This window comes from Oratosquilla oratoria, chromosome 43 (genome assembly GCF_046742065.1).
Source record: "Oratosquilla oratoria isolate Oo_2021 chromosome 43, ASM4674206v1, whole genome shotgun sequence".
NCBI lineage: Eukaryota > Metazoa > Arthropoda > Malacostraca > Stomatopoda > Squillidae > Oratosquilla > Oratosquilla oratoria.
In genome coordinates this window covers 15515268-15541208 of record NC_134819.1, presented here as the reverse complement: position 1 = coordinate 15541208, position 25941 = coordinate 15515268, and the positions used below count along the sequence as shown (strand labels likewise).

Sequence of the window (25941 nt, the reverse complement as noted above, 5' to 3'; positions counted from 1 at the left end):
CAGATGGTCTTAGTGTATTACTCCAAAAAGAACCTTAGTAATTGTCATTAAATGTGCATGGTTGTAGTACAGATGAGATTAAAAAGGAGACTGGTGGTATGTAAGAAGGAAGATGGATGTGTTTATTGAAAACTTAATTGAAAGGGAGGAGTGAGTTGCAGTTTGGGAATGTTGTGGGGAGTGTTAGTGATGAGTGGGTAAGGTCACCAAGGTGAGGGGTGAGGTGGCTTGTCTGTGCAAAATGATTTATGAGTATGTTTCCTTATTGTCTGTTTCAGGGTAAGTTGACTTATTATGGTTATTTCTGTATGAGAGTGTGTTCTGTTACTGTTGGATAGCATAATGCTGTTGAGTGTCTTGTACAGTTTTATGGTGTTTGTTTCATGATTAAGTATATTGACAACTGTTTGCCAATTTTGTGTTCTTTGTTTTGTTGTTGTTGTTGCCTAGACTGTCTGTTTGAGCAGTCCCGTCTCCCCAAGGAATGCCATGGCCGAAACAGGGTTTTCCCACAAATTCTTTATTTACCTAGTTGTATTATATGGGAAGACCCATCTTTGTATCTCTCAGCATCATTTTTTTTTTCTTAAAATAATGAATAGTGTTTGCACACACATGTTTCGTTGTCTAATTTGTTCCAAGTATCTATCACTCTGTGTGGGAAGCTGTTCCTTTTTAGATCTCTTCGGTAACTATCCTTTTTTTTTTTTCTTTTCGTGTCCTCGTTTTACCATTATCCCATATTAACAAGTCATTCTTATCTAAGACTTCCATTCCTTTCATTATTCTATAGTCAGTAAGTCTCCTCATTCCCTTCTTTGTTCTAAAGTTGGTCATTCTAGTTTGGACAGTCTTTGCTCATATGTCAGTTTGGAAAGAGTTTGTATTTTTTCTATATATATATATATTTTTTATATTCTTTTTGGTACTGGGTGTCCATAGTGTTGCTGCATACTCAAGTTTTGGTCTTATTAATGTAGTTAGAATTTTTTTTTTTATCATTTCCTCATCCAAATAAGCAAACGCCACTTTAATTGACCTCAATAAATTGTAGGTTTCTCCGAATATTTCATCAATATACTTATCCGGTGTCATGTCCTTGCTGATCATCACTCCAAGATCTTTCTCCGAGTTTACTTTTTTCACCTCTTCACCGATTTTGTAATCTTTCAATATTCTGTTTTTACTCTTTCCAAATTCCATTATACTACATTTCTTGATATTGAATTTTACTTCCCACTTTTGAGTCCAATTACAGATCTTGTCCAAATCTTGTTGAAATGAGTTGCAGTCTTCCCCGTTTATACCTTCTTTAGTATCTTTGCATCATCTGCAAAGAAATTCATATAACACTCTATATCTTCATCCATGTCATTAATGTATATGGCAAACATGATCTGGGCCAGTACTGATCCCTGTGGGACACAGCTTATCACTTCTTCCCAGTTTGAGAATTTATCTCTAATTACTACTCTCATTTTCCTCCCAGTCAGGAAGTCTTTCATCCATTCCAATAATTTTCCTCTGATGCCACCTATTGACTCAATCTTCTTTATTAGTTTTTTGTGTGGTACCTTATCAACTGCCTTTTGTAGGTCCAGAAAGGCACAGTCTGCCCACCCATCTCTCTTTTATTATGTCTATTAGTCTTGAGTAGAAGCAAATCAAGTTGTACATGACCTTCCTTGTCTGAATCCAAATTGGTTTGGATTCAGTATAGTTTTTTCTTCCAAATGCTTAACCCATCTATTTTTGATAACTTTTTCACAAATTTTTGCTACTGGGCTTGTTAGTGAGACCGGTCTGTAGTTAGATGGGTCTTCTTTGTTTCCTCCCATATATATTGGTACAATGTTTGCCTTCTTCCAGTCCTGTGGTACTTTTCCTTCTTTAAGTGAGAATTTAATTATATTGTATATTTTGTCTGTTAATTCTTCTATGCATTCTTTTAGTATCCAATTTGCAATTCCGTCCGGACCATGTGATTTTCTAACATCAAGGGTTTTAATTTGGTCACTGATTTCCTTTTGTGTTATGATTATTTCTTTCATTGAGGGGGATAAATCTCTCACTATTTCCTTACAGTAAGGTGAGTTTTCTATTGTGAATACTAATTTGAAATGGTTGTTCATAATTTCAGCCATTTCCAGTTCTTCCGTATATTCATTTTTACCTTGGCGTAGTTTTTCTAATTCTTGTTTGTTCTTCAGTTTTCCATTTACATATCTGTAAAATAGTTGGGGTTCTTCCTTGCATTTATCTATTATCTTTTTTTCATAGTTTCTCTTCATCTCTGTGTATTTTTACATTCTCATTTCTTAGTTTGATGTACATTTGCCATTAGCTTGTTTTCTTGTCTCTTTTCCATTTCTTCCAAGCTTTGTCTCTGTTATCCTTAGCTTCACTGCAACTTTTGTTGTACCAGCTTTTTATGTATGTTCTTTCCATTTTTTGTTGTGGTACATATTTATTCACTACCTCATTATAAATTTCTTGTAGAACTGTATGTTCCATTTTTTTTCCATCCCTGTTTCTTCGTTTAGGAATTTTTCCCAGTTTGCGTTACAAAAAAATATTTTTAGTTTCTCAAAATTTGTTTTGTTGTACATTAGTCTTCCTATTCTATGTTTATCGTTTTTGCTTTGATCCATTTGTTCTTTTAATTCTAATTCTATTAGTACATGGTCACTCTTGCCTATCGGAGTTTTGTAATCAATCTTATCGACAATCTCAGGTTCTGTCGAAAGTATTAAGTCTAATTTTGAGGGCTCTTCACTACCTCTATATCTAGTATTTTCTCTAATCCACTGGGTCATTGTGTATTCAGTGGTCAAGTCAAGCAGGACATTGCCCCAGAGTTCCTCTCCCCCCTTCACTGTCATTTCTTCCCGACATATTTCTTTTGAATTAAAGTTACCCATAATTACTGTATTTTCTCTGTCTTTCAGTATATTAGTTAATTCATATTTTGTATCTTCTAATAATTTGGAATGATCACTTTCTGTCCAGGATTGTGTTTTGGAGTGTATGTTGTGTTGTTTGCGTGCGTGATCATGTATAATGCAGTCTTCCATGACATGTTGAATAGTATGGGGTGAAGTGATACATCCTGGGCATTTGTCCACAATGCGGTCATCCAGTCTCTTCTGATAGCTTAGAAGGGCTGGGTGGTGGCCGCATCGCAGTCTGGCTATGTGGACTCTGTCCTTTCATGGGAGAGAGGATTCAGAGGGATGGATGTCAGGGGGTTTGGCATGCAGCAATGTGTTGTCTTTTAGCATGGTAATGGAGCAGTGAGTGATGTGATTATGAGTATGTTTCCGGAGGCTGGTGTTTGGTGGGGTTTTGCAGGAAGAGAAGAGAGTATTTGAGTGTGATATAGTTCTCTCTCTCTCTCTGTGTATGTGTATGGGTGTTCTGCTATGTAGTATAGTGGGTGTGCTGTGTTTGTGGAGGCTGCAGCAAGTGTTTGAGTACCTCTCATGTCAAGGTGATTTTTGACTTTGAGGACCTTTGTTTCATAGTGTAGGTGGTCTGTAGGTGTTGTATATGTGCAGCCTGTAATTGTTTTTAATGCTTTCTTTTGTATGGTCTGAAGGGTGTTGGTGTGTCTCACTGAGATTAGGTGCCCATGCTGTACTCATGTAATTCATCACTGAGCATATGCATTGTTTGTATATTGTAGTATTAGTTTCTTTGTTTTGTCCAAATGTTGTTCCAGTGATTGATTTAAGTGCGTTGAGTCTAGGTGTGCATTTATTTTTTATGTTTGTGATGTGTTGTTTAAATGACACTGCTTCTGACCCAGGGCAGTGGACAAGGTGCAGGGATGACCCGTCATCCAGGAGGTGCTAAGATGAGAGGGAGGGTGGAGGGGTGTGGAGTGTATTCAGGGATGGAATGGGTGGGAATGATGTTATGCCTTTTCCTTTTTGGCTACCTCCCTTGTAAGGGGGAAAAAGCCTTGGTATATGTATGTATGTGTATGTGTATATATATATATATATATATATATATATTTTTAAGAGTGGGGGGGATAGAACAGAGCCCTGTGGTACTCCATTCTCTATGTTTCTGATTTGTGATGATTGGCCATTATATGACACATGAGCATTTCTGCCTTCCAGATAATTGGCCAGACATCTTTTGGTGTTATTGTGCATGTCTGTGTTATATGTTTTGTTTGTTAGTTTGTGGCAGGGGAAAACCTTTACTAATGTCTAATGTTATAAGGAGTGTTCTGTGATGGGGCCTATCTGAGTTGATGCCATTTAAAATTCTTTGCGTGAGGTTTATTAGAAGAGTGTTTGTGGAGTGTAGTGGCCTATAACCGTGTTGTGATTCAGCTAGGGGAATATGTGGTGTGATGAGTTTGAGGTATGTGGCATTCATTTACTTTGGAGGGGGTGCAGAGAAGTGTAATTAGGCAATATTATGTTGGGATTGTTGGGTCTTTATTAGGTTTTGGGATTGTGACTATTTTCCCATGCTTCCAGATGTCAGGTATAGTGTTCCGTGAATAGCTGTAGTTTGTAATATTTGTGAGTGCATGTACCTTGTGGTCCAGTGTGTTTTAGGTGGATGTTACTTATGTTGTCAGGGCCACAGGTGGATGAGTGCTTGAGGTTATGTATTATGTGTTTTGTCTGACTGTCTATGAAGGGTGTATGGTCCAAGTCTGTGGGAAAGTCTTTCTTACGTCAAATGGTGCATTGGTCGTCATGGTGAGAAGTGAGATGGTTTGTCTGTGCAAAATGATTTATGAGTGTATTTGCTTGTTGTCTGAGGTTATTGCTGCGTGAGAGCGTGTTGTGTTACTGTTGGATAGTGTAATGCTGTTGAGTGTTTTGTACAATTTGCTGGTATTTGTTTTGTGATCAAGTGTATTGACAAACTGGGGTTCTTTCTTTCTCCCCTTGAGTTGCTAATGTAGACGTTCTTATCTTCTGCAAGTGTGCCTTTTGTTTGGATAGCTTAGGCATGGCTAATATCTTCAAATATCTCTTAGGCATGGCTAATATCTTCAAATATCTCTTCACTGAAAAATAGATGCGAATTTCACACGGCAAATTAGTGAATGCGGCAAGCTAACGTGTACATGTCCTTTACTTTGTAAGACTCAGGCCACTGCCGGTCGTGCAGGCTGAACTTCCTCACACCACATACTCACGTGCATGCCGGACGTAAGAGAAAACTTTATGAGTGTATCAAACGCAAAAAAATGGGGTAAAATATGGTCAAAACGTATGTAAACAATGGTCGTGCGCAGCATGTGGCTGCCGGGGGGAGGGAGGGTAGGCCCTTTAAACCCTTTAAAAATGGCGGTACGATAAAAACACTTTACCAGCATCTAGAGCAAGATCCCTACTATGTATTTATGCAATAAAAAAAAATCGAATTTTTCTTAAATCTGGGGGCGGGGGTCCCCTTAATGTTTGCTGGAGAGAGGGTAGAGTGCCGGAGGACTGGAGGAGTGCCTGTATAGTTCCACTATACAAGGGAAGAGGGGACAAGTGTGAATGTAGTAGTTTCAGAGGGATCAGCTTGTTAAGTGTAGTTGGGAAGGCTTATGGGAGGATCTTAATTGAAAGGATTAGGAGAGGAACAGAGGGTGCAATTGGTGAGGAACAGTGTGGATTTAGGATGGGTAGAGGTTGTGTAGATCAGATCTTTGTGGTAAGACAAATATGTGAGAAAGCTATAGGAAAGGGGAAGGATGTTTTTTGGGCTTTTATGGATCTGGAAAAGGCTTACAATAGGGTAGACAGAAAGGCACTGGGAGGTTATGCAGATATACGGGATAGGAGGAAAGCTTCTGGGAGCTGTCAAGAGTTTTTACAAGAGTAGCAGAGCTTGTGTCAGGACTAGAAATGGAGAGAGTGAGTGGTTAAAGGTAAAGGTGGGACTTCGTCAAGGATGTGTTATGTTGCCCTGGCTGTTCAACTTATACATGGATGGGGTAGTGCGAGAGGTAAATGCAAGGGTGGTGGGTCAGGGATTGGAGATGGTTAAAGAAAATAGAGAAAAGTGGGGGGTGAGCCAGCTGTTGTTTGCGGACGACACTGCACTTGTGGCAGGATCGGAGGAGGGATTGAGGAAGTTGGTGACAGAGTTTGGGAGAGTATGTGATAGAAGAAAGCTAAAGATAAATGTGGGTAAAAGTAAGGTGATGAGATGTACAAGGGGTGAAAGTGGCAGTAGACTGGAAGTGGATAGTTTTAAATACTTGGGTGCGAATGTGGCTGGGAAAGGTGGAGGTAGAATGTAGATTGAGAGAAACGAGTAAATGCCTTGGTGGATTAAAGAGTGTAATGAGGAATAGACATTTGGGAATGGATGCTAAGAGGAGACTGTATGAAGGAGTGATTGTGCCAACAGCACTGTATGGGACAGAAACATGGAACATAAGAGAGGAAGAGAGAAGGAGTTTGAATGTGTTTGAGATGAGGTGTCTGAGAAGTATGATGGGGGTTACTAGGCTAGATAGAGTGAGAAATGAGGAGGTGAGGAGGAGAACAGGGGTGGAAAGGGAGTTGTTGTTGTTGTTGTCGTTCCCTAGACTGTCTGTCCGAGCAGTCCCGTCTCCCCAAGGAAGGCCACAGCCGAAACTGGGTTTTCCCACAAATCCTTTATAGAGTGTATGTTGTGTTGTTTGCGTGCATGATTGTGTATAATGCAGTCTTCCATTATGTGTTGTATGGTATGGGGTGAAGTGTTACATCCTGGGCAGCTGTTCACAACACGGTCGTCCAGCCTCTTCTGGTAGCTTAGAAGTGCTGGGTGGTGACCGCATCGCAGTCTGGCCAAGTGGACTCTGTCCTTACGTGGGAGAGAGGATTCAGAAGGGTGGATATCAGGGGGTCTGGCATGCAGCAGTGTGTTGTCTTTCAGTGTGTTAATGGAGCGGTGAGTGATATGATTATGAATATGTTTCCGGAGGCTGGTATTTGGTGGTTGTGGAGGAAGAGAAGAGAGTATCTGTGTGTAATAAAGGTCTTTGGGTGTAGTTTTAATGTTTCTTGGTGTGTGTGGGTGTACTGCTATGTAGTGTAGCGGGTGTGATGTGTTTGTGGTGGCTGCAGCAAGTGTTTGTGTGCCTCTCATGTCGAGGTGGTCCTTGACTTTGAGGACTTCGTGGGACCACCCCCCAACCCCAAGAGTTGGGGGCCAAACAGCAGCAACTACCCCTGGCCATCAGCTCTACGCAGATGGAAAGGGAGTTGGGAGATAGGGTTGATGAAAGAGTATTAGGATGGTTTGGACACATGGAAAGAATGAGTGAAGAAAGACTAGTAAAAGAGGTATGGAAGGCAGATGTGGAGGGAGTGAACATGAAGGGACGTCCTAGGATGAGATGGATGGATGGGGTGAAGGGGGCTTTGGGAAGAGGGGAATGTCTGTTGAGGAAGGACGGGAGAGGACAGAAGACAGGGGTGAATGGAGAATGGTTGTATATGGATGATGTTGTGATGCATGAGGTGGAATGGGTGGGGGGATGTGGGGTGAGGTAGTATGTGTGAGAAAAATTTGACTCATCCCGAAGGGATTTCTCTCCGTCTTCTTTTATGCATGGGGGGATGGAGAGGGGGGGTCGCCGATTTAATGAAGCGGCCTTGCTGTGGTTGTGCTGTGTCTTGCGACACTGCTTCTGACCCAGGGCAGTGGACAGGGTGCAGGGATGACCCGTCATCCAGGAGGTGCTAAGATGAGAGGGAGGGTGGAGGGGTTGGAGTATATTCAGGGATGGAATGGGTGGGAATGATTTTATGCCTTTTTCCTTTTGGCTACCTCCCTTGTAAGGGGGAAAAATCCTTGGTATATGTATGTATGTGTATTGTCATTGTTGATTTGTTGCCTGTATGGATTAGGATATATTAGGTTTTGTGGTGTTATCTGTGGTAGGGAGGAGGATTTTGGTTGTGGCACTTGTGTCCACAAAACAGATGGATTGGTGGACCAGGGTGATGAGTCCACTGCTATTGCCATCGGTCCGGTCTTGTCTAATGGTGGTGAAGTTGTGAAATGTTGGTGTATTGTGTGAGAGTCTTAGTTTTATTTCTTGTATGATGGCAACATGTATGTTGTGTTGTTTGAGGAATTATTCGAGTTCATGTTTTTTTTTTATGCCATCGATGTTGTGTTGTAATATGTTGATGTTGTGTGTTCTATATGTGTTGTATGTTGCTTTCTGGGGTTTATGGGGAAGGTATAGGATCTGTACTAGAGGGAGGGAAAGGTGTGATTGAGGACAAAGGAGGGGGAGGATTGATTGAGGACAAGGGCGGGGGAGAACTGGGCATGGGCAAGGATGCATGCTGTGGTTGGGAAAATGGGAGCGAGGTTATTGGAGGACAGGTAGAATATGTCCAAGTGTTTGTGTATTCATTTGTGTTTACAAGTGTTGTTCAGGTGAAGTGGGCCCAGTTTTTGCATATGTTGCATTGAACTGAGCCCTTTGTCTGTCTGTTCGAAGTGATGGGTTTGGAGCATGTTGGGCATGTGTATGTTGTGGTGGGCCCAGGATTGCTCTCTACATGTCTGGCTAATAGTAGAAGAAGAAGAGTGAATGCCGGAAAAACACTCCTCAGTGCAGAAAAAATGTAACTGTGCATGTTGTGAAAGGAATGTGGTACTCGCCCAGGCAACCAAAGCCTCTCCTGGGGATAGGTGCCACCTCCGTAGCGCCAGTGGCCGGGGATGTCTGCCACTGTTTGGCCCCCAACATTTGGGGTTGAGGTGTAGTCCAACAACAAAGATGCTGCAGCACCAGGACCTCATATATTTTGGTGTTAATCTCGGTTTTTAGTGCTTGTATTTGGTCTGCTATGTTCTGAGGGATAGGTGGAGGGGGTATGGTGTTTAAGTGTACAGTGAGTCCTCCTTATACAGTAATTCATTATCCGGTAAATTCACAGTTACGGTATTTGGTAATTACTACCCTCGATTCTATTTATGGTAAGAAAAATTCACATATACAGTATCTGCTCGTGTTTTGAAGAGGAAAAAGCAGGGAGAAGGTATGTCTGCCATATCCTATTATTACATGTTATAATGGGTGGTATACGGTAATTTCAACTTGCGGTAAGGTTTTCAGGAACGCATATGTACCGTATAATGAGGACTTACTGTATTGCATTGTGTGGTGGGGCCTTGGATTTCTGGTATATTTACCTAGTTGTATCATACGGGAAGGGAGCTATGCTCGTGGTGACCCATCTTTCAGCATCATGTTTTTTCTTGAAATCTTGAATAGTGTTTGCGCACACTGTTTCTTTATCTAAATTATTCCAGGTATCTAGTACTCTATGTGGGAAGCTATTTTTTTCTGATCTCTTCTGTAGTTATCCTTTTTGAGTTTCTTTTCGTGTCCTCTTGTTTTTCCATTGTCCCATGTTAATGAATAATTCCTATCTAGGATTTCCATTCCTTTCATGATTCTATAAATAGTCAGCAGATCTCTTTCTCTTTGTTCCAGAGTTGATAATTCCAATTTGGACAATCTTTGTTCATATGTTAATTTGGAGAGAGTTGATGCCAACTTTGTCATTGCTCTTTGTATTCTTTCCAATTTCTTTATATTCTTTTTTATACAGTAGTGGGTGTTCATAGTGTTGCTGCATACTCCAGTTTTGGTCTTATTAGTGTAACTAATATTTTTTTAATAATTTCCTCGTCCAAGTAGTCAAATGCCACTTTCATTGACCCTAATAGGTTGAAGGTTTCTCTGACTACTTTATTGATATGTTTGGTGTCATGTCTTTGTTGATTATTATTCCAAGGACTCTTTCCAAGTTCACTTTTTTTTTTACTTCATCAATTTTATAATTTCTTGATATTCTATTTTTACTCTTTCCAAACTTCATTATACTACACTTCTTGATATTGAAGTTCACTTCCCACTTTTGACTCCATTTCCAGATTTTGTCCAGGTCTAACTGTAGTGGTTCACAATCCTCCTTTGTTCTTACTTTCTTTAGTATTTTTGCGTCATCAGCGAAGAAATTCATATAACACTACTCCTTCATCCATTCGTTTATATATTTGGCAGACATGATTGGAGCCAGTACTGACCCTTGTGGGACACCACTTATCATTTCTTCCCATTTTGAGTATTTGTCTCTAATTACTACCCTCATTTTTCTCCCAGTCAGGAAGTCTGCCTTCCATTTCAATAATTTTCCTCTGATGCCACCTATTGATTCTGTTTTTCTTATTAGTTTCTTGTGTGGTACCTTATCAAATGCTTTTTGTTGGTCTAGAAAGGCACATCCATCCCTCTCTTATATTATTTCTATTAGTCTCGAATAGAAGCAGATTAGGTTTGTTGTATATGATCTTCCTTGTCCAAATCCAAATTGGTTTGGATTCAGTATAGTTTTTTCTTCCAGATGTTTAACCCATTGACTTTTGATATTTTTTTCACATATTTTTGCTACTGTGCTTGTTAGGGAGACTGGTCTGTAGTTGGTTGTATCTTCCTTGTTTCCTCCTTTATATATTGGTACAATATTTGCATTTTTCCAGTCCTGTAGTACCTTTCCTTCTTTGAAAAGGCATAATGCTTCTTTAAGTTGCTGTTGGTGTCATTCTGAAGCTTCAGCCTCACAGTGCAATTTTTCTTGGCGCAGAGGGCAAACCTGGCCTACTTGAATGTCCTCTCCAGAGTGTTGTCAGTGCAACGGTTGAAGAATGTCTGACTATTGTAGCACTGTTTAACTAAATCGTAACTTACGGGACGCGGTGACAAGAAAGTCTGCAGACTGTGCAGATTTGTAAACACTAAACAAGCGCTCTGATTGGCTGCTGCAGTCACCGGCGCATGCGCGGTGGCTACGCGTCACTAACAAGCGTTCTGATTGGCTGGCAGCCAGCTGCGGTCACAACATGACGAGTCTGTGTGGTACAGATAAAGCAACGAGTTAAACACCACGAGTATATTTCCAAGTTCAAAGAAGGGCAGTCCAGGCAGTACTACTAGTCTTTGTTTCGCATTACTACACACAGTCACACAGGCTTGCATATCGAGCACATTTCGAGCAGTGGTCATTTGAGACACACACACACACACACACACACACACACACTTACACGCCCATACTGAAATAGAAGTAGAGAGAAGCGATAAAGTAAAACACAATGCTAATGGTCAAAGGCGTCTCTAGTTGTTACAGAAACATAGGCGTCACCACATCTGTATGCTGCGGAAAAGTTGAAAACCAATGTTTGGTCGTCTTCGTTTTTTCGAATTTTTCCCGGGATACAGAGGTTCGGATTTGCAAAAAAGACGTTCTGAACCCGGAAGTCCGAATCTTTTTTGACGTCGGTCCGAATCCGAACCTCCGAACCCAAATCTGGGATTTTGCCGGTCCGAACAAATCCGCAGATAAAGGTTCGCGAACATTTGTTCGGAACGCCCACCTCTGATATATATATATATATATATATTTTTTTTTTTTTTTTTTTTTTTTTTTTATACTTCGAACTCCATTATGCTACATTTAATGTTGAAGTTCACTTCCCAGTTCTGACTCCCATTTCCAAACCTTGTTCAGGTCTCTCTGTAGTGATTCACAGTCCATTTCAGTTTTCACTTTCCTCAACAATTTAGCTTCGTCTGCAAAGAAGCTCATGTAACATTGCACATCACCATCCACGTCATTCACATACAGTGAGACCTCTCATTAACGGATGTTAATTAGCTGTGTTTTCAGTGTTTTTGCTGCTGTTGTTTAGTGCATGCAATCACTATGCCACTCAAAAACCACTCCAAAACACCAAAAACACTGCAAACACAGCTAATTAATGTCCGTTAATGAGAGGTCTCACTGTATAGCGAACATTATTGTAGCCAATACAGATCTTTGTGGAACTCCACTAATCATCTCCTTCCAACCTGAATACTTTTCTTTGAATACTACTCTCATTTTTCTACCATGCAGGAAATCCTCCATCCAGTTTAGTGGGTTACCTCTTATCCCACCTATGTTTTCCAATTTTTTTTTTAATGATTTTCTGTGTGGTACTTTGTCAAAGGCTTTTTGTAAGTCTAGGAAAGCATAATCAGCCCATCCAACCCCTTTTGTGTGTTATATCTATTAGTCTTGAGTAAAAACGGATTAAATTTGTGGTACTTGATTTCCCTTGTCTGAATCCAAATTGTCTTGGGTTTATCAGGTATTTTTCTTCTAGGTGTTTTACCCATCTATTCTTGATCATTTTCTCACAAATTTTGGCTATAATGCTTGTTAGTGAGACTGGTTTGTAATTAGTTGGCTCTTCCTTGTTTCCTCCTATATATATTGGTACAGTGTTGGCATTTTTCCAGTCCTTTGTTATTTTTCCTTCTTTGAGTGAGTAACTTATATATTTTTTCCATTAGTTCTTCTTTTGCAAATCTGTCTGGGCCGTGTGATTTCCTAAAATCTAGGTTTGTTAATTGCTCCATTATTTCTTTTTGTTTTATTATTATTTACTTCATGAGAAGATCACACTTCACTTCCTTCATCCCAATGCTGTACTTTTTCTCCAGTGAAAACTGACTTGAAGTCATTATTCATGACTTCGGCCATTTCTAGATCTGCTGTGTATTCTGTATTTCCTTGGCATAGCTTCACCATTTCATGTTTATTCTTAAGTTTACCATACACATATCTATATAATAGTTTAGGTTGATCTTTACATTTTTCTATGATGTGTTTTTCATAGATTCTTTTTTCCTCTCTTTGCACATTTACATATTCATTTCTATAGTTTATATATATTTGCCATTTTCCTTTTTTTTTCTCTCCGTCTTTGCCAAGCTTTGCCTCTCTTATCTTTTGCCTCACTGCATCTTCTGTTGAACCAGCATTTAATTGACACCCTCTCTTGTTTCTGTGTTGGTACATACCCATACACTCCTTAGATTTGGCTTCCTTATAAGGAGGAAAATTTCTTGGTATATAAATATATATACACATATTCTTTGGATTAATTTGATCAGTTACAAATATACTTTCACAGCATATGAGTGGCAGATGTATAAAAGAAGGAAGAATGGTGAAATTCAGAGTAATACCAGTAATGATGCAATCATCCTTGATCAAGAAGATGAAGTGATTTTTGAGAAAGAGTCCAAGGTATGTATACAGAAATTTGAATTACCGTACTTATATGTAAGTTGCACTGTTTTATACCTGATTTTAACTATATATATATATATATATATATATATATATATATGTATATATAATTGTGTGTGTGTGTATATATTTACCTAAAATCATGTATAATTTTAGCACTCTTTTCTTTTTCACTTTATTCCATGTGCCTATTAGTCTGTGTGGAAAGCTGTTCTTTTTCAAATTTCTTCTGTGTGTGTGTATGTATATTTACCTAAAATCATGTATAGTTTTAGCACTCACTCTTTTCTCTTTCACTTTATTCCATGTGCCTATTAGTCTGTGTGGAAAGCTGTTCTTTTTCAAGTTTCTTCTGTAACTGACCTTCTTAAGTTTCTTCTCATGTCCTCTTGTGCTTCTTCTGTCCCATTTAAGTAGATCATCCCTATCAAGGATTTCCATCCCTTTCATAATTCTGTAGATGGTTATCAGATTGCCTCTTTCTCTTCTTTACTCCTGAGTTAGTAAGTTTAGTTTGTCCAATCTTTGTATGTCAACTTGCTAAATGTTGGTGCCATCTTCGTCAATGCCCTTTGAATTATTTCTAGTTTTTGTTTTTTTTATTGTACTGGGTGTCCATAGTGATGCTGCATATTCTAATTTGGTCTTATCAGTGTAACTAGTATTCTCTTTACCATTTCCTCATCCATGTAGTCAAAGGCCACTTTCATTGATCTTGTTAAGTTGTAGGTTTCTCCAACTATTTTGTTTACATGTTTGTCTGGTACCATGTTGTTTGAGATAATTACTCCTAGGTCTCTTTCTGAGTTTACTTTTGTAACTTTGTTCCAATTTTGTATTGACCGGATATTCTATTTTTACTTTTTCCAAATTCCATTATACTACATTTCTTAATGTTGAAATCCACTTCATTCTTTTTACTCCATTTCCAGACTTTGTCCAGGTCATCTTGAAAAGATTTGCAACCTTCTTCTTTACTTACTCTCTTCAATAGTTTTGCATCATCTGCAAAGAAGTTTATAACATTCAATTCCTTCATCCATGTCATTTATATAAACAACAAACATTACACAATGTAACACATGTTTTGTTTATTTGTATTTTTTCATGTTTATATATGTATTTCGTGTCACTGAATCCAAATATCACATTAGTTTTGATGTAACATCGATATTTATTTATTTATTCTAGATTTTATATTTTATTGTAATATACGCAACCTTTCTCTACAGTAGTTAATTGATTCAATCTACTTTAGCATTCTAAGGATAATTATACAACATCTAGTATTTTTTTCATAATATGAAGTGTATTTAAGAGCTACAATATTAGTAAGAACAAAATAAACAACACAACTTTGCACTGCAAGTGTTTTGATGACTCTTCTCATGATTAGAAGTGCTTTGACGATCGAGATTTTCTAGAATGCATGCTTTCGTCTTTTCTGACTAGTGACCATATGTAATCTCCCATCATAGCAGTATTCCATCGTCCTTGATATCTTCTTTCCATAGTTGCGATATCCTGATGAAATCTCTCGCCATGCTCCTCACTGACAGCCCCCAAGTTTTCGGGGAAGAAATCTAGGTGAGAATGCAAGAAATGTATCTTCAAGGACATACGACAACCAAGTTTCCTGAAGTTCTCAATAAGCTTTGCCACTATTTGTTTATAATTAGGGTCCTTGTGATTTCCTAGGAATCCACGAACTACATCACGAAATGAACACCAAGCTTCTCTTTCAACTTTCGTCATCGCTCTTTCCAGTTTCCAGTTTCCGTTTTCGTTTCTGGTACACACATGTCCTGCAGTCTTCTCCTAGTAGATTCCATTCTTTCATCCTTGATGTAAGAAGCTCAGCTCCTGACTTAGTAAGACCTAAGTCTCTGATTAAGTCATCTAGCTCACTCTGACTTGGAAAGTGAGGCTCCGAAGTCGTTCTTGGCGCAAAATCTTCGTCTCCCATTTCATGGCTGCTGCTACCTGCTGACCCTTCAGATGAAATTTCCATTGTATCTTCCATCTGGAAAGAAAGAAAGAACTAAATATAGCAACTTCAACAAAGACGAATAGCATTAGTATTCCATATATCTTTAGGAAAGTGAATGTATATTAAGTACTTAATATTGAAGTTAATTAAAAGTAAAGAGAGTATGATAAAAATAAACTTGCATTTTCTGGTGGTTGTGGTACTGGTAAGCTATCATCATGTGGGACAGGTGCTCTAGATGATGGTATGTCTGGATACTGCAGAGCTTGTCTTCCTTTCACTTTCCTGTACTTCGTCACATCAATCATACAAAAGTAGCAGTCGTCGTGATGGTTCTTCGGCTCTCTCCATATTCTAGGAATGGCAAAAGGCATTGCCCTTCCTGTACCTCTCAGCCATCCTTCTAGAGTAGATTGGCAGCTTCCACATATCACATGAAGTGCCCATGGCTTGTCCTGGTCACCATGGGCATTCCGAAATAGAGTCTGTACGCTATCCACACTTTAGCACCTCTCACAATCTTATGTAGTACTTGTTTTTTCCCAATATAATAACCACACACATAGCAAAATGTATCAGGAGAATTTTCACATCCTCTAGTAGCCATCTTAACAGGTAAATAGTTCAGTCATTGATCTGAAAGAGAAAATTAGATAAACATTTAGTAGCAGACCACATAACAATTCCAAAATATACATGGTAACATTGAAATTATATGTATTTCTATAACGGTCGATGATACAGAAAAAATAATTGCATATTTGAAATCAGCAGGAAAAATGGATTAATAAACTAAAAAAAAAATACAATAAACAAAACTTTTGAAAAAAAATGTTACGTTGTGTTATCGGAGCCAATACAGAACCTTGGGGGACTCCACCCAATTTGATTTTGATTTTTTTTTTTTTTTTTTTTTTTTTTTTTTTTTTTTTTTTTTTTTTTTTCCTCTAAGTACCACTCTCATTTTTCTTCCTTTCAAGAAGTCTTTCATCCATTCCAATAATTTCCCTTGTATTCCACCTATTGTTTCATTTTTTCTTAGTAGTTTTTTTGTGAGGTATTTTATCAAAAGCCTTTTGTAAGTCCAGGAAGGCACAGTCTGCCCAGCCATCTCTTGTATCATATCTACCAATCTTGAGTAAAAGCATAATAAGTTTGTAATACATGATCTTCCACTTCTACATCCAAATTATTTGGGGTTTAGTATTTTGTTCTCTTCCAAGTGTTTAGTCCATTTATTTTTTATAACTCGCATATTTTTGCAATTGTGCTTGTAAGGGATACCGGCCTATAATTTGTTGGATTTTCTTTATCTCCTCCCTTATATATTGGTACAATATTAGCATTTTTTCTTATAGTACTTTTCCTTCATTGAGTGTATTTTATCTGTGAGTTCATCTATGCATTCTTGTAATATCCAGTTCACTATTCTGTCTGGCCCATGTGACTTTCTGACATCGAGTTTCCTAATTTGGTCCCTTATTTCTTTCTGTGTCACTGTTATTTCTTTAATTTTAGGGGATCCTTCTTGGTGACCATCATCACACATTTGTGAGCTTTCAATTGTAAATACAGACTTAAAGTGTGTGGTAATTACTTCAGTCATTTCTACATCTGTGTATTCTTTATTTCCTTCACGCCGTTTCATTATTTCATGTTTGTCTTTTAGTTTATCATTTGCATATCTGTAAAATAGTTTAGGTTGATCTTTGCATTTTGCTCTTATATCTTTTTCATAGTTTCTTTTTTCCTCTCTGCATATGTCTACGTATTCGTTTCTCATTTTGATGTATGTTTGCCATGTAGTCACTTTTTTGTCTCTTTTCTATCTTTTCCAAGCTTTGTCTCTAACATCGCTACACTTTTTATTTACCAGCACTTTATGTACTCCCTTTTCTGTTACTGCTTAGGTATATGTTTATCTGTTCCCTCTTTATACATTTCTTTAAAAATGTTCCATTTCTCTTCCATCTTTGTTTCATGATTTGCAAATTTTTACCAACAGGCATTTTGATTTTTTTTCTCCAAGTTTTACAAAGTCAGTTTTGTTGTACATTAATCTTCCTTCTCTATGTTTCTTGTTCCTTCTCACAACATTTGTTCCTTAAGCTCGATCTCTATTAGTATGTGGTCACTCTTTCCAATTGGTGTTTTATAGTTGTATTTCTTCCACAATTTCAGGCTCAGAGGTGAATATCAAATGTAGTCTCAGTGGTTCATTGTTTTGTCTGTATCTAGTATTTTCTTTAACCCTTTGAGTCAATGTGTAATTGATGGTTATATCCAATAGAACATTCCCCCAGAGTTCCTCTCCTATTGTCAATTCTTCCCAATTTATTTCCTTAGTGTTGAAGTCACCTATAATTACTATATTTTCTCCATATTTCAGTGTCTTGGTTAATTCATTCTTAGTGTCTTCCAGTAATTTTGAGTGTTAGCTGTCAGTCCAAGTCTTAATCTTTCTACTTTTCATACTGCTAATTTCGACTTTAATTGTGATTAATTCCACATTGTCTTTTCCTTCCATTGATTTTATTACATTTAGGTCCTTTGTAGTCAATAGCATGACTCCCTCCTGTTTGTCCATCCTATTTTTTTTACCAAAGGTTGTATAAACCTTGTCCCACCATACTTGATTGTATAGGACCTTTCAGTTTTGTCTCCACAATTCCCATTATGTCAGGTTTCTCTATTGACAAATAGTCATTCAATTAATTTATTCCTGAAATCATACCGTCCATATTTGTATATGCCACTTTTAATTTTTTCCTTTCTTCTCTTTTGGTTTCAGTTTCCATTTTTCTGATGTACGATTTTCTCAGTCTCAGAAACAGCACTCCAAAAAAACTCATTTTTGTCAGTCTCCGTTCTTTTCTCTCTCTCTTTTTTCTTTCTCTCTCTCATTGGCTTCACTTCTCAGTGCCCTATCTTTTATTTCCTCTTCATTCATTTTCTTTTTTATCCACACATTTTTGTATTTTTCACTGATAGTTTTGCTGCCTTTGATAGTATTTCTTCAGCTATCATTTGAGGTCTTAGTTTAATTTTCATTGGTATGTATTTTTTTTCTTTTGCGTTTGTACCCATTCTGTGTAAGTCATCGATTTCCTTATCTAATTTTCATTGGTATGTATTTTTTTTTCTTTTGCGTTTGTACCCATTCTGTGTACGTCATCGATTTCCTTATCCAGATTCTGTACCTCGTCTTGAACCCCTTTTAGTATGTCCTTCGCAATTTGTTTCTCTTCTTTTTCTCTTTGGTATTTGTGTACATTGTTTTTTTCATTGATACTGTAAACCACGATGCCTTTCTTATTGTCCACTGTCTCTCACCCAATTTTTCTCTTCTTTGATCACCTTGATCACTGTTTCCTTTGCATTCTCTTCAACCTGCTGCTGTACGATTTCTTTGAGAGTTTTTGATTTTCACGTTCCCTTTTCCAATGATTTTTTATTTCATTCAGATCAATCTCTTTGATTGTTCCATCTTTTCAGTTACTGCTTGCAATTGTTCTTTAACCTCTTTAGCTCTTCATTTGTATTTCTAACTTCGTTTTCCTTTCATTTTCTCTTTTTATCGCACTTAGTTCACTTTTTAGCTCATTTAATTGTCTTAGTATCACCTCGTTAGTTGTGCATAAGTTGGATACCTCTAGTTGTAAAGCTTTATGGTCTAATTTTAAATCAATCAATTCATCTGCTAAGTTGTTAATTTCTTGATTCCTTGGCGCTCTGCTAATCCTAATATCTCTATCAGTGTCCAAGGTTTTATCCATTATTTCCCCTTGCCTCCTAAATCCTGAGAATAAATCCTCATTGATGTACCTGCTAGTTGTCTTAGGAGTATATATATAATTTTTTTTTTTTTTTTTTTTTTTTTTTTTTTTTTTTTTTTTTTTTTTTTTTTTTTTTTTTTTTTTTTTTTTTTTTTTTTTTTTTTTTTTTTTTTTTTTTTTTTTTGTAAAATTCCCAATGGGGACTCAATGCTGGATACGTATCTAGTCCTCTCTTGGTTGATTCATTAATCCTTAATTTTTCTTTGTTACTTTCCATTTTGTGCTAAAACTATATCCAAGAACTGGACCAGATACATACCTTGCCGGTCCCACAAAAATATATTGGCTCATGTAACATAGGGTAAATTCCAGATTTGGAAAAATATGGGAGGGAACTTTTTTGTAAGATTTACCCATATTTGTGTCTATACAGCATTCTTTTATTCATTTTAAGATAAAGTTAAAAATACTTCTTGTAAACCAGTATTATTGTTCTTTAATTTGTTGATCCTTTGTGCTGTATTAGCTCAAATTTAATTTCTGACAAGTTTTATAAAATATTACATAATTTGGTTCATGAAAGAAATTCAACATAGTATATCTGTGTGTTGATATTTGGTGCAACTTTTTCCTCTAGTTGAATTTTGTATTGGTTCATAAAATGAGCCAATATCAGAACATACCCACTCATTCATATAATGGAGTTTGAGATTTATACATGAAATTACAAACTTCATTCATGCCCTTCAGCTCTCCATTATTAAAACATGACCAACTTTTTTAAATTTCAGAACAGTGTGACCAGTTCAGTTATGCAGAAACTCTATAAAAAAGACAAAGCATGTGCCTCGCCAGGAAGGTAATATTATCCCCATAGAGTGGAGAGTATTAAGTATTTGGGGTTGCATGTGGCATTGAACAAAAAAGTAAATGTAGAGATAAAGGAGACAAGTAAACTTAAGTGATTAATAGTTGCTACAAGTTTCACTGAATGGTGAACCCGTAGCCACACATTGGCTGGCAACAGGATTCAGGCCCTTCTACAGATCTCTCATGGAAGAAACTTTGAACTGTTATCTGTGTTGTATTAGTGTATTTACCTAGTTGTAATATACGGGAGGGGAGCTATGCTCGTGGTGACCCGTTTTTGTATTTCTCCGCATCAAGTTTTATCTTAAAATCTTGTATAGTGTTTGCACATACTGTTTTGTTGTCTAATTTGTTCCATGTATTTATCGCTCTGTGTTGGAAACTGTTCCTTTTCAAGTTTTTTCTATATCTTTTTTTTTTTTTCAGTTTTTTTCCGTGTCCTCTCGTTTTACCATTGTCCCACACTAACAGGTTGTTCCTGTCTAAAACTTCCATTCCTTTCATTATTCTGTAGATAGTCAGCAAATCTCCTCTTTGTTCCAGAGTTGGTAGGTTCAATTTGGATAGTCTTTGCTAGTTCGGCAGAGTCGGTGCTAGTTTGGTTGTCGCTCTTTGTAATCTTTCTAGTTTCTTAATATTCTTTTTGGTACTGGGTGTCCAAAGTGATGCTGCGTACTCAAGTTTTGGTCTTATTAGTGTAGTTAGTATTTTCTTGATCATTTCTTCATCCATATAAGCAAATGCCACTTTGATTGACCTCAATAAGTTGTAGGTTTCTCCAAATATTTTATTTATGTGCTTATCTGGTTTTATGTCCTTTCCAATCATCACTCCAAGATCTTTTTCAGAGTTTTTTTTTTTTTTTTTTTTTCTTCCCCAATTCTGTAATCTTTTGATATTCTGTTTTTACTCTTTCCAAATTCCATTATACTGCATTACTGTTTTTATGTCACAGGTTGCTGAAAGTGATTGGGGGAGGGGAGCAATCTGCTCTTCATATGTGAAATAGTTTAAGAAATACATTTGAATTTTGTAGAAATCTTGGGCCCAATCCACCCACCAAGCATCAGCCCCTCAGGTGAGGGGGTTGACTGATTTTGAAAATGGGCAACTTTGCACTTAATCTTGCAGGACCACCACATGTAGGTAATCATTATTGGTCAAAGGCAAGTTTGTGTTTGGGGAAATGAAAATTGCTGTGAGAAATAAGAGTGCTGTTTATCTGGCTTGAGAGGGGACAGGAGAAACCACGCTAGATAATTGTAATTTCTTATGTTTTCAGTCCCATCCTCCATGAACCAAATTTTGTCCTATGAACCTTCCCCAACCCCCATTATTTGGAACAAACTGGACAGTAAAATAGTGTGCGCAAAAACCATTCATGAGTTTAAGAGCAAACTAGACACTGCGAGATACATAGGCGGGACACCATGAGCGTAGCTCCCCTTCCCGCAAAATACAACTAGGTAAATACACACGCACACACACACACGCACACACACTTCAACGAACAGACGGCTTAGAGGACGTTCTGAAGAAAAAGTGAAATTTCGTGGATCCCGAAGCAAAGGAAGTACCTATTGTATTTACAGGGTGGGGGGGAAATTGCTCGTGGTGTAGGGGAAAGTGACACAGTAGACAGGAAGGCACTGTGGGAGGTTCCGCACTTTGGAATACAGACGCTCCTCAACTTACGTTTTAGTTCCGTTCCGAACGTAAGTTGAAAATGAACGTAAGTTGTTACTGTACTATACATCCATAAATTCTATTACCGTATCTTATGAAACACCCCTAAATCATTAATTATACACATAACATTGTAAAATAATGACATTAATTTCAAATAAATTAAATTCAAGCAACATAAATTGAGATGGTGGAGGAGGAGGGGGAGGGGGAGGATGAGGATGAAGCAAGGGATGTGCAGTTTGTCGTTTGTGCAATGTAAACAATGGACGCAGCGTCATGCGCAAGTATCGTTTGAACTATGGAGAGCGCGCTAAACTAAAAAAAATCACTTGATTTTTTTTTGTTTTTTTTTTACAGTCAGTTCAAACGTAAAATCGAAAAAACGTAAAGCGAATTAACGTAAGTAGAGGAGCGTCTGTACTGACCTTGGTACATGATCAAATGCTTTCTCTAGATCTAAGAGTGTTACATATTTGTCTTTATCAAACTCCCATGACTTTTCGAGGATCATCTTTAAAGCGAAGATTAGATCTGAAGTCCCTCTGTTTGGTCTGAACCCATGTTGAGCCTCTGCCAATATGTGTTCTACTCTATCGCGTAGACGAGCCTCTAACACTCGTTCATATATTTTCCCTGTATGCTAGAGTAGAGAAATACATCTATAATTTGAGTATTCAGCATGGTCTCCATTCTTGAATACTGGGCATACAGTGGACCAATCATTTGGGATTTCACCTGTGCCCCAGGCCTTACTGAGCAATTCTGTCAGAAGACTGAGAGCTATTCCTCCACCATATTTGAATATTTCTACAGGAATGTTGTCAATACCACATGCTTTATTATTCTTTATTTTAGCCAGTGCTTTCTTTACTTCTGATTCATTAATCCCCTCCTCCTCATCAACCCAGATGCCATTTTTCTGTTCTTCATCTGTCCTCTCACCATCCTCTTCTATATTCAACAAGTTGCTGAAAATTCTTTCCATCTCCTGTCAATATCTTCTGGCTCTTTAAGCAGATTACCTTAAGAATCCTTTATTGAGTAGTTATACTCCCCGTTTCCTTTTCTATATGATTTAGTGATACTATACAGTAGTTTCTTACTATTCTGTAGGTCTTGCTCCAGATCTTGTCCCAGCTGTTCCCATGAGTCTTTTTGTGCTTTCTGTTTGATACTTTTAGCTGCATTCCTTTTTCTTATGTACTGTTGTCTTGCTTCTTCTGTTCTTCTTTCTCCCTATCTTAAATGTTACTGCATGAGGGGACAGAGAGGGGGGAGTTGCTGATTAAGTGAAGCAGCCTTGCTGTGGATGTGCTGTGTCTGCTGCAGTGCTTCTGACTCGGGGTGAATGATGAGATGCAGGGATGACCTGTCATCCAGGAGGAGCCAAGAAATGGGGGAAGGAAGGAGGGGTGGTGAATGGGGGTGGAATTATTCCTTTTTACTTTAGGTATCTTCCTTATAAGGGGGAAAAAGCCCAAGGTATATGTGTGTATATGTAAAAGCCTAATTCTCTTATTTGTCAAAGTCTTATTTTCCCTTTTTTGTTTAACAATCTCATGCTTTCTGAGCCAGGTTATGGCTTTTTCTTATTCAAGCTTTTACTCCAGATCATTAAATTTAAGTTGTAGGAAGAAAGAAAACATTCCAATCATTTCATCTCTATTGTGAATTCACCTCCCTTAATAGTAGAGTTGCTTTGACCTGGAAATCTAACCTTTTCTTTTATTTATCATCCTGATTCTGGGTGGAAGTGGAATTAATTCTTTTGACTTTAGCTACCACCCTTGTAAGGGGTAAAGAGCCATTGGTATATGTATGTGTCATTCTGATAGATTTTTCCAATTAGATTACCTTTTCTTCTGAGAAACCTTTGAAATTTGCCCTTTGTAGGGTTAAAAAAAATGTAAAACCAAAATGAGTTTTTATCTTTTGTTTCCTATCCTGAATGATGTCAAAGATGGGGAAAAAACTCTTTATTTTTCCTCCCTGACTCATTTCCAAAGTTGGAATCGGCATCACTCAATTGGTAAATTTTATCATTTAATGCATGTGTATATGTGTTTTATCAGAATGACTGTAATTTGATTAGAATACTAGTTTATTGGTTTTATTGTTTTCAGGTATTCCAAAGCCTCTTCCATAGATGATGATGAAGACTGCAATTTTCCTGCTGAAATCCAACAGGTTGGTGTTTCATCCAGTGGCATTCATGAGGCAAATGTCCATTTTGTCGTGAGGTATAGGTAGTAAGTTGTACATGTTTGAGTAGTATGCTCTTTTTTTGTGCTTGTGTGATGTAATGAAATGATATGGAAGGGTAGGATTGAGGGCTCTCACTTAAAACTATGTGCCTATCATTTTCATGTGGTATTATATAAGAAGGAGTTTGGTTTCCAAGTGTAGATGGTCTATTAAGGTGGTTTTGGTTCATCCTGTTTCTTGGTGCTTTGTTTTATGTAGTTTGTAGGGTGTCTTTATAAATGTTGGGAACCATGCTGTGGAGGCATAGTGGAGAGTTGTTCTTAAGCACTGTAGGCTGTGATTAGAATTTCCTTATGCTGACCAAATCCCATGCTTGGAAGTGAAGAGAGTGAAAGGGTTGATTCAGACAGAGATAAAAAAATAAAAGGTGCAGATGGACAGATGTTAATGAAAGTGAAGGTGGCATAGGGAAGGTGAATAGAATATTTAAGGGAATTGCTGAATGTGGATGAGGCTAGGGAGTGGTTGATTGTGACAGTGAAAGGTGCTAGGAAAATGATGGTGATGGTAGAGGAAAATGGAAGAGGTATAAGAAAAGAAGCTATGAAAATAATGAGAGCTGGTAATGTATCTGGATTGGATGGATTTCATGCAGAGTGTCTAATAAAGGGAGATACAGTTATAGTAGATTGGCTAGTGAGATTTTTCAACATGTGTTAAAGGGAGGATAGAGTGCCAGAGGACTGGAGGAGTGCTTGTATAGTTATGCTTTACAAAGAAAAAGGGACAAATGTGATTGTAGTAGTTAAAGATAAGTTTGTTGAGTATAGTTGGAAAGGCTTATGTAAGGGTTTTAATTGAGAGTAATAGGAGAAGAACAGAGGGAATAATTGGTGAGAAACTGTGTGAGTGTAGGAAAGGTAGAGAATACGTGGATCAAATGTTTGTGGTAAGGCAAATTTGTGAGAGGCTTTTGGCAAAAGGTAAGGATATTTTGGGCCATTATGAATTTGGAGAAAGATTATGATAGGGTAAATAGGAAGGCACTTTAAGAGGTATTGCAAATATATGGAATTGGGGGAAAGATGGAGGCAGTCAAGAGTTTTTATGAGAGTAATAGAGCTTGTTGGGAGGAGAGAGAATTCTACCTCCTGGTTTCACATGCGAGTCATAAAAGATGACAAAATGGGATAGAATGATGAAACTAGGTATCCTGCTGTCTGTAAGATTATCCAATGAGAAGTCGAGGCATAAGGGGTTCTTAGAGAAATTTTCCAACCAGTACCCTAACATTTGAGTCATTAACCACTTTAGTACAAGTCAAATTCTCGCACTCAACATCAGCTGCCATGTGAATGATGCATCATACTACTCACATTATAAAATATAAAGTAATTTTCCCCGTCTGGGGCATTGGTTGCATGTTGTTATGGCAAAGTAGCATGCAGTTGATGCTTTAGGGTCTATTTGGGGCATCCCAATGGAACAGAGCCACACATCATTTTGTCTGTAATAGAGGACTCTGCTCAAAGAGAAATGATGAAACTTTTATTATACTGATACTATCCCTCCATTATGCTGTCCCCCAACCACTTGTTGCTGTCCTTTACTATTTCTCTAAATTTCATTTCCTTGTTTTGCCTGCCCTGTAGTGGGAGAAAAGAATGCTGCCACTAATTATTCCCATTTGAGAAAAATGGGACAGGGATTGGGACCAGGCATCTTTCTCCCTGTAGCCCCACAGGGGACATTTCTAAAACAAAGGCATAAGAGGGTCTAGGAGTTTTCCAACCAGCACCCTAAGGTTTGGGATCTTTTAATGTGCGTGGATGTGGTACAGATGAGATTAAAAGGGAAGAGATAGTATGTTTGTGAGGTACAAAGAAAAGAAAAGAGAAGTAAAGCACAAGGTAAAGGAGGCAAAGAGGAGAGCAGATGTGAAATAGGATAAGAATATGACAGAAAATTTTGAAAGTAATTAAAAGATGTTTTGGAAAGAAATTAAGAGAGAAGGAGGAGGTGAATCAAGTAGAGAAGAAAAGGTAAAAGGTGCAGATGGAGAGATGATAATGGAAGAGAAGGCAGTGAGGGGAAGATGGGCAGAGTATTTTAGGGAGTTGCTTAATGTGAAGGAGGATAGGGAGGGAAATGTAGTTGCAGTGGGAAGTGCTAAGAAAATGAGAGTGATGAGTGAGGAAAATGGAGGAGAAATAAGGAAGCATGAAGTGAAGGCAGTTGTTATGATGATGAGAGCAGGTAAGGCACCTGGTCTGGATGGATACCATGCAGA

The 25941-nt window shown here is 37.8% G+C and overlaps 1 protein-coding gene across 5 annotated transcripts in view; it reads left to right on the top strand.

The window, feature by feature from the left end:
• Window positions 1–25941, top strand: part of LOC143022121 (nuclear valosin-containing protein-like) — a 170363-nt gene that overhangs the window by 21794 nt on the left and 122628 nt on the right. For 2 of the 5 annotated variants that reach the window (XM_076180131.1, XM_076180130.1), the window contains exons 3-5: window positions 13003–13118; window positions 19679–19746; window positions 23570–23633. In XM_076180131.1, coding sequence (XP_076036246.1) covers window positions 13003–13118; window positions 19679–19746; window positions 23570–23633 — 248 coding nt within the window. Of the gene's footprint in view, window positions 1–13002; window positions 13119–19678; window positions 19747–23569; window positions 23634–25941 lie in introns of those variants that run through there. The other 3 variants (XM_076180132.1, XM_076180133.1, XM_076180134.1) reach the window with 3 other exon arrangements.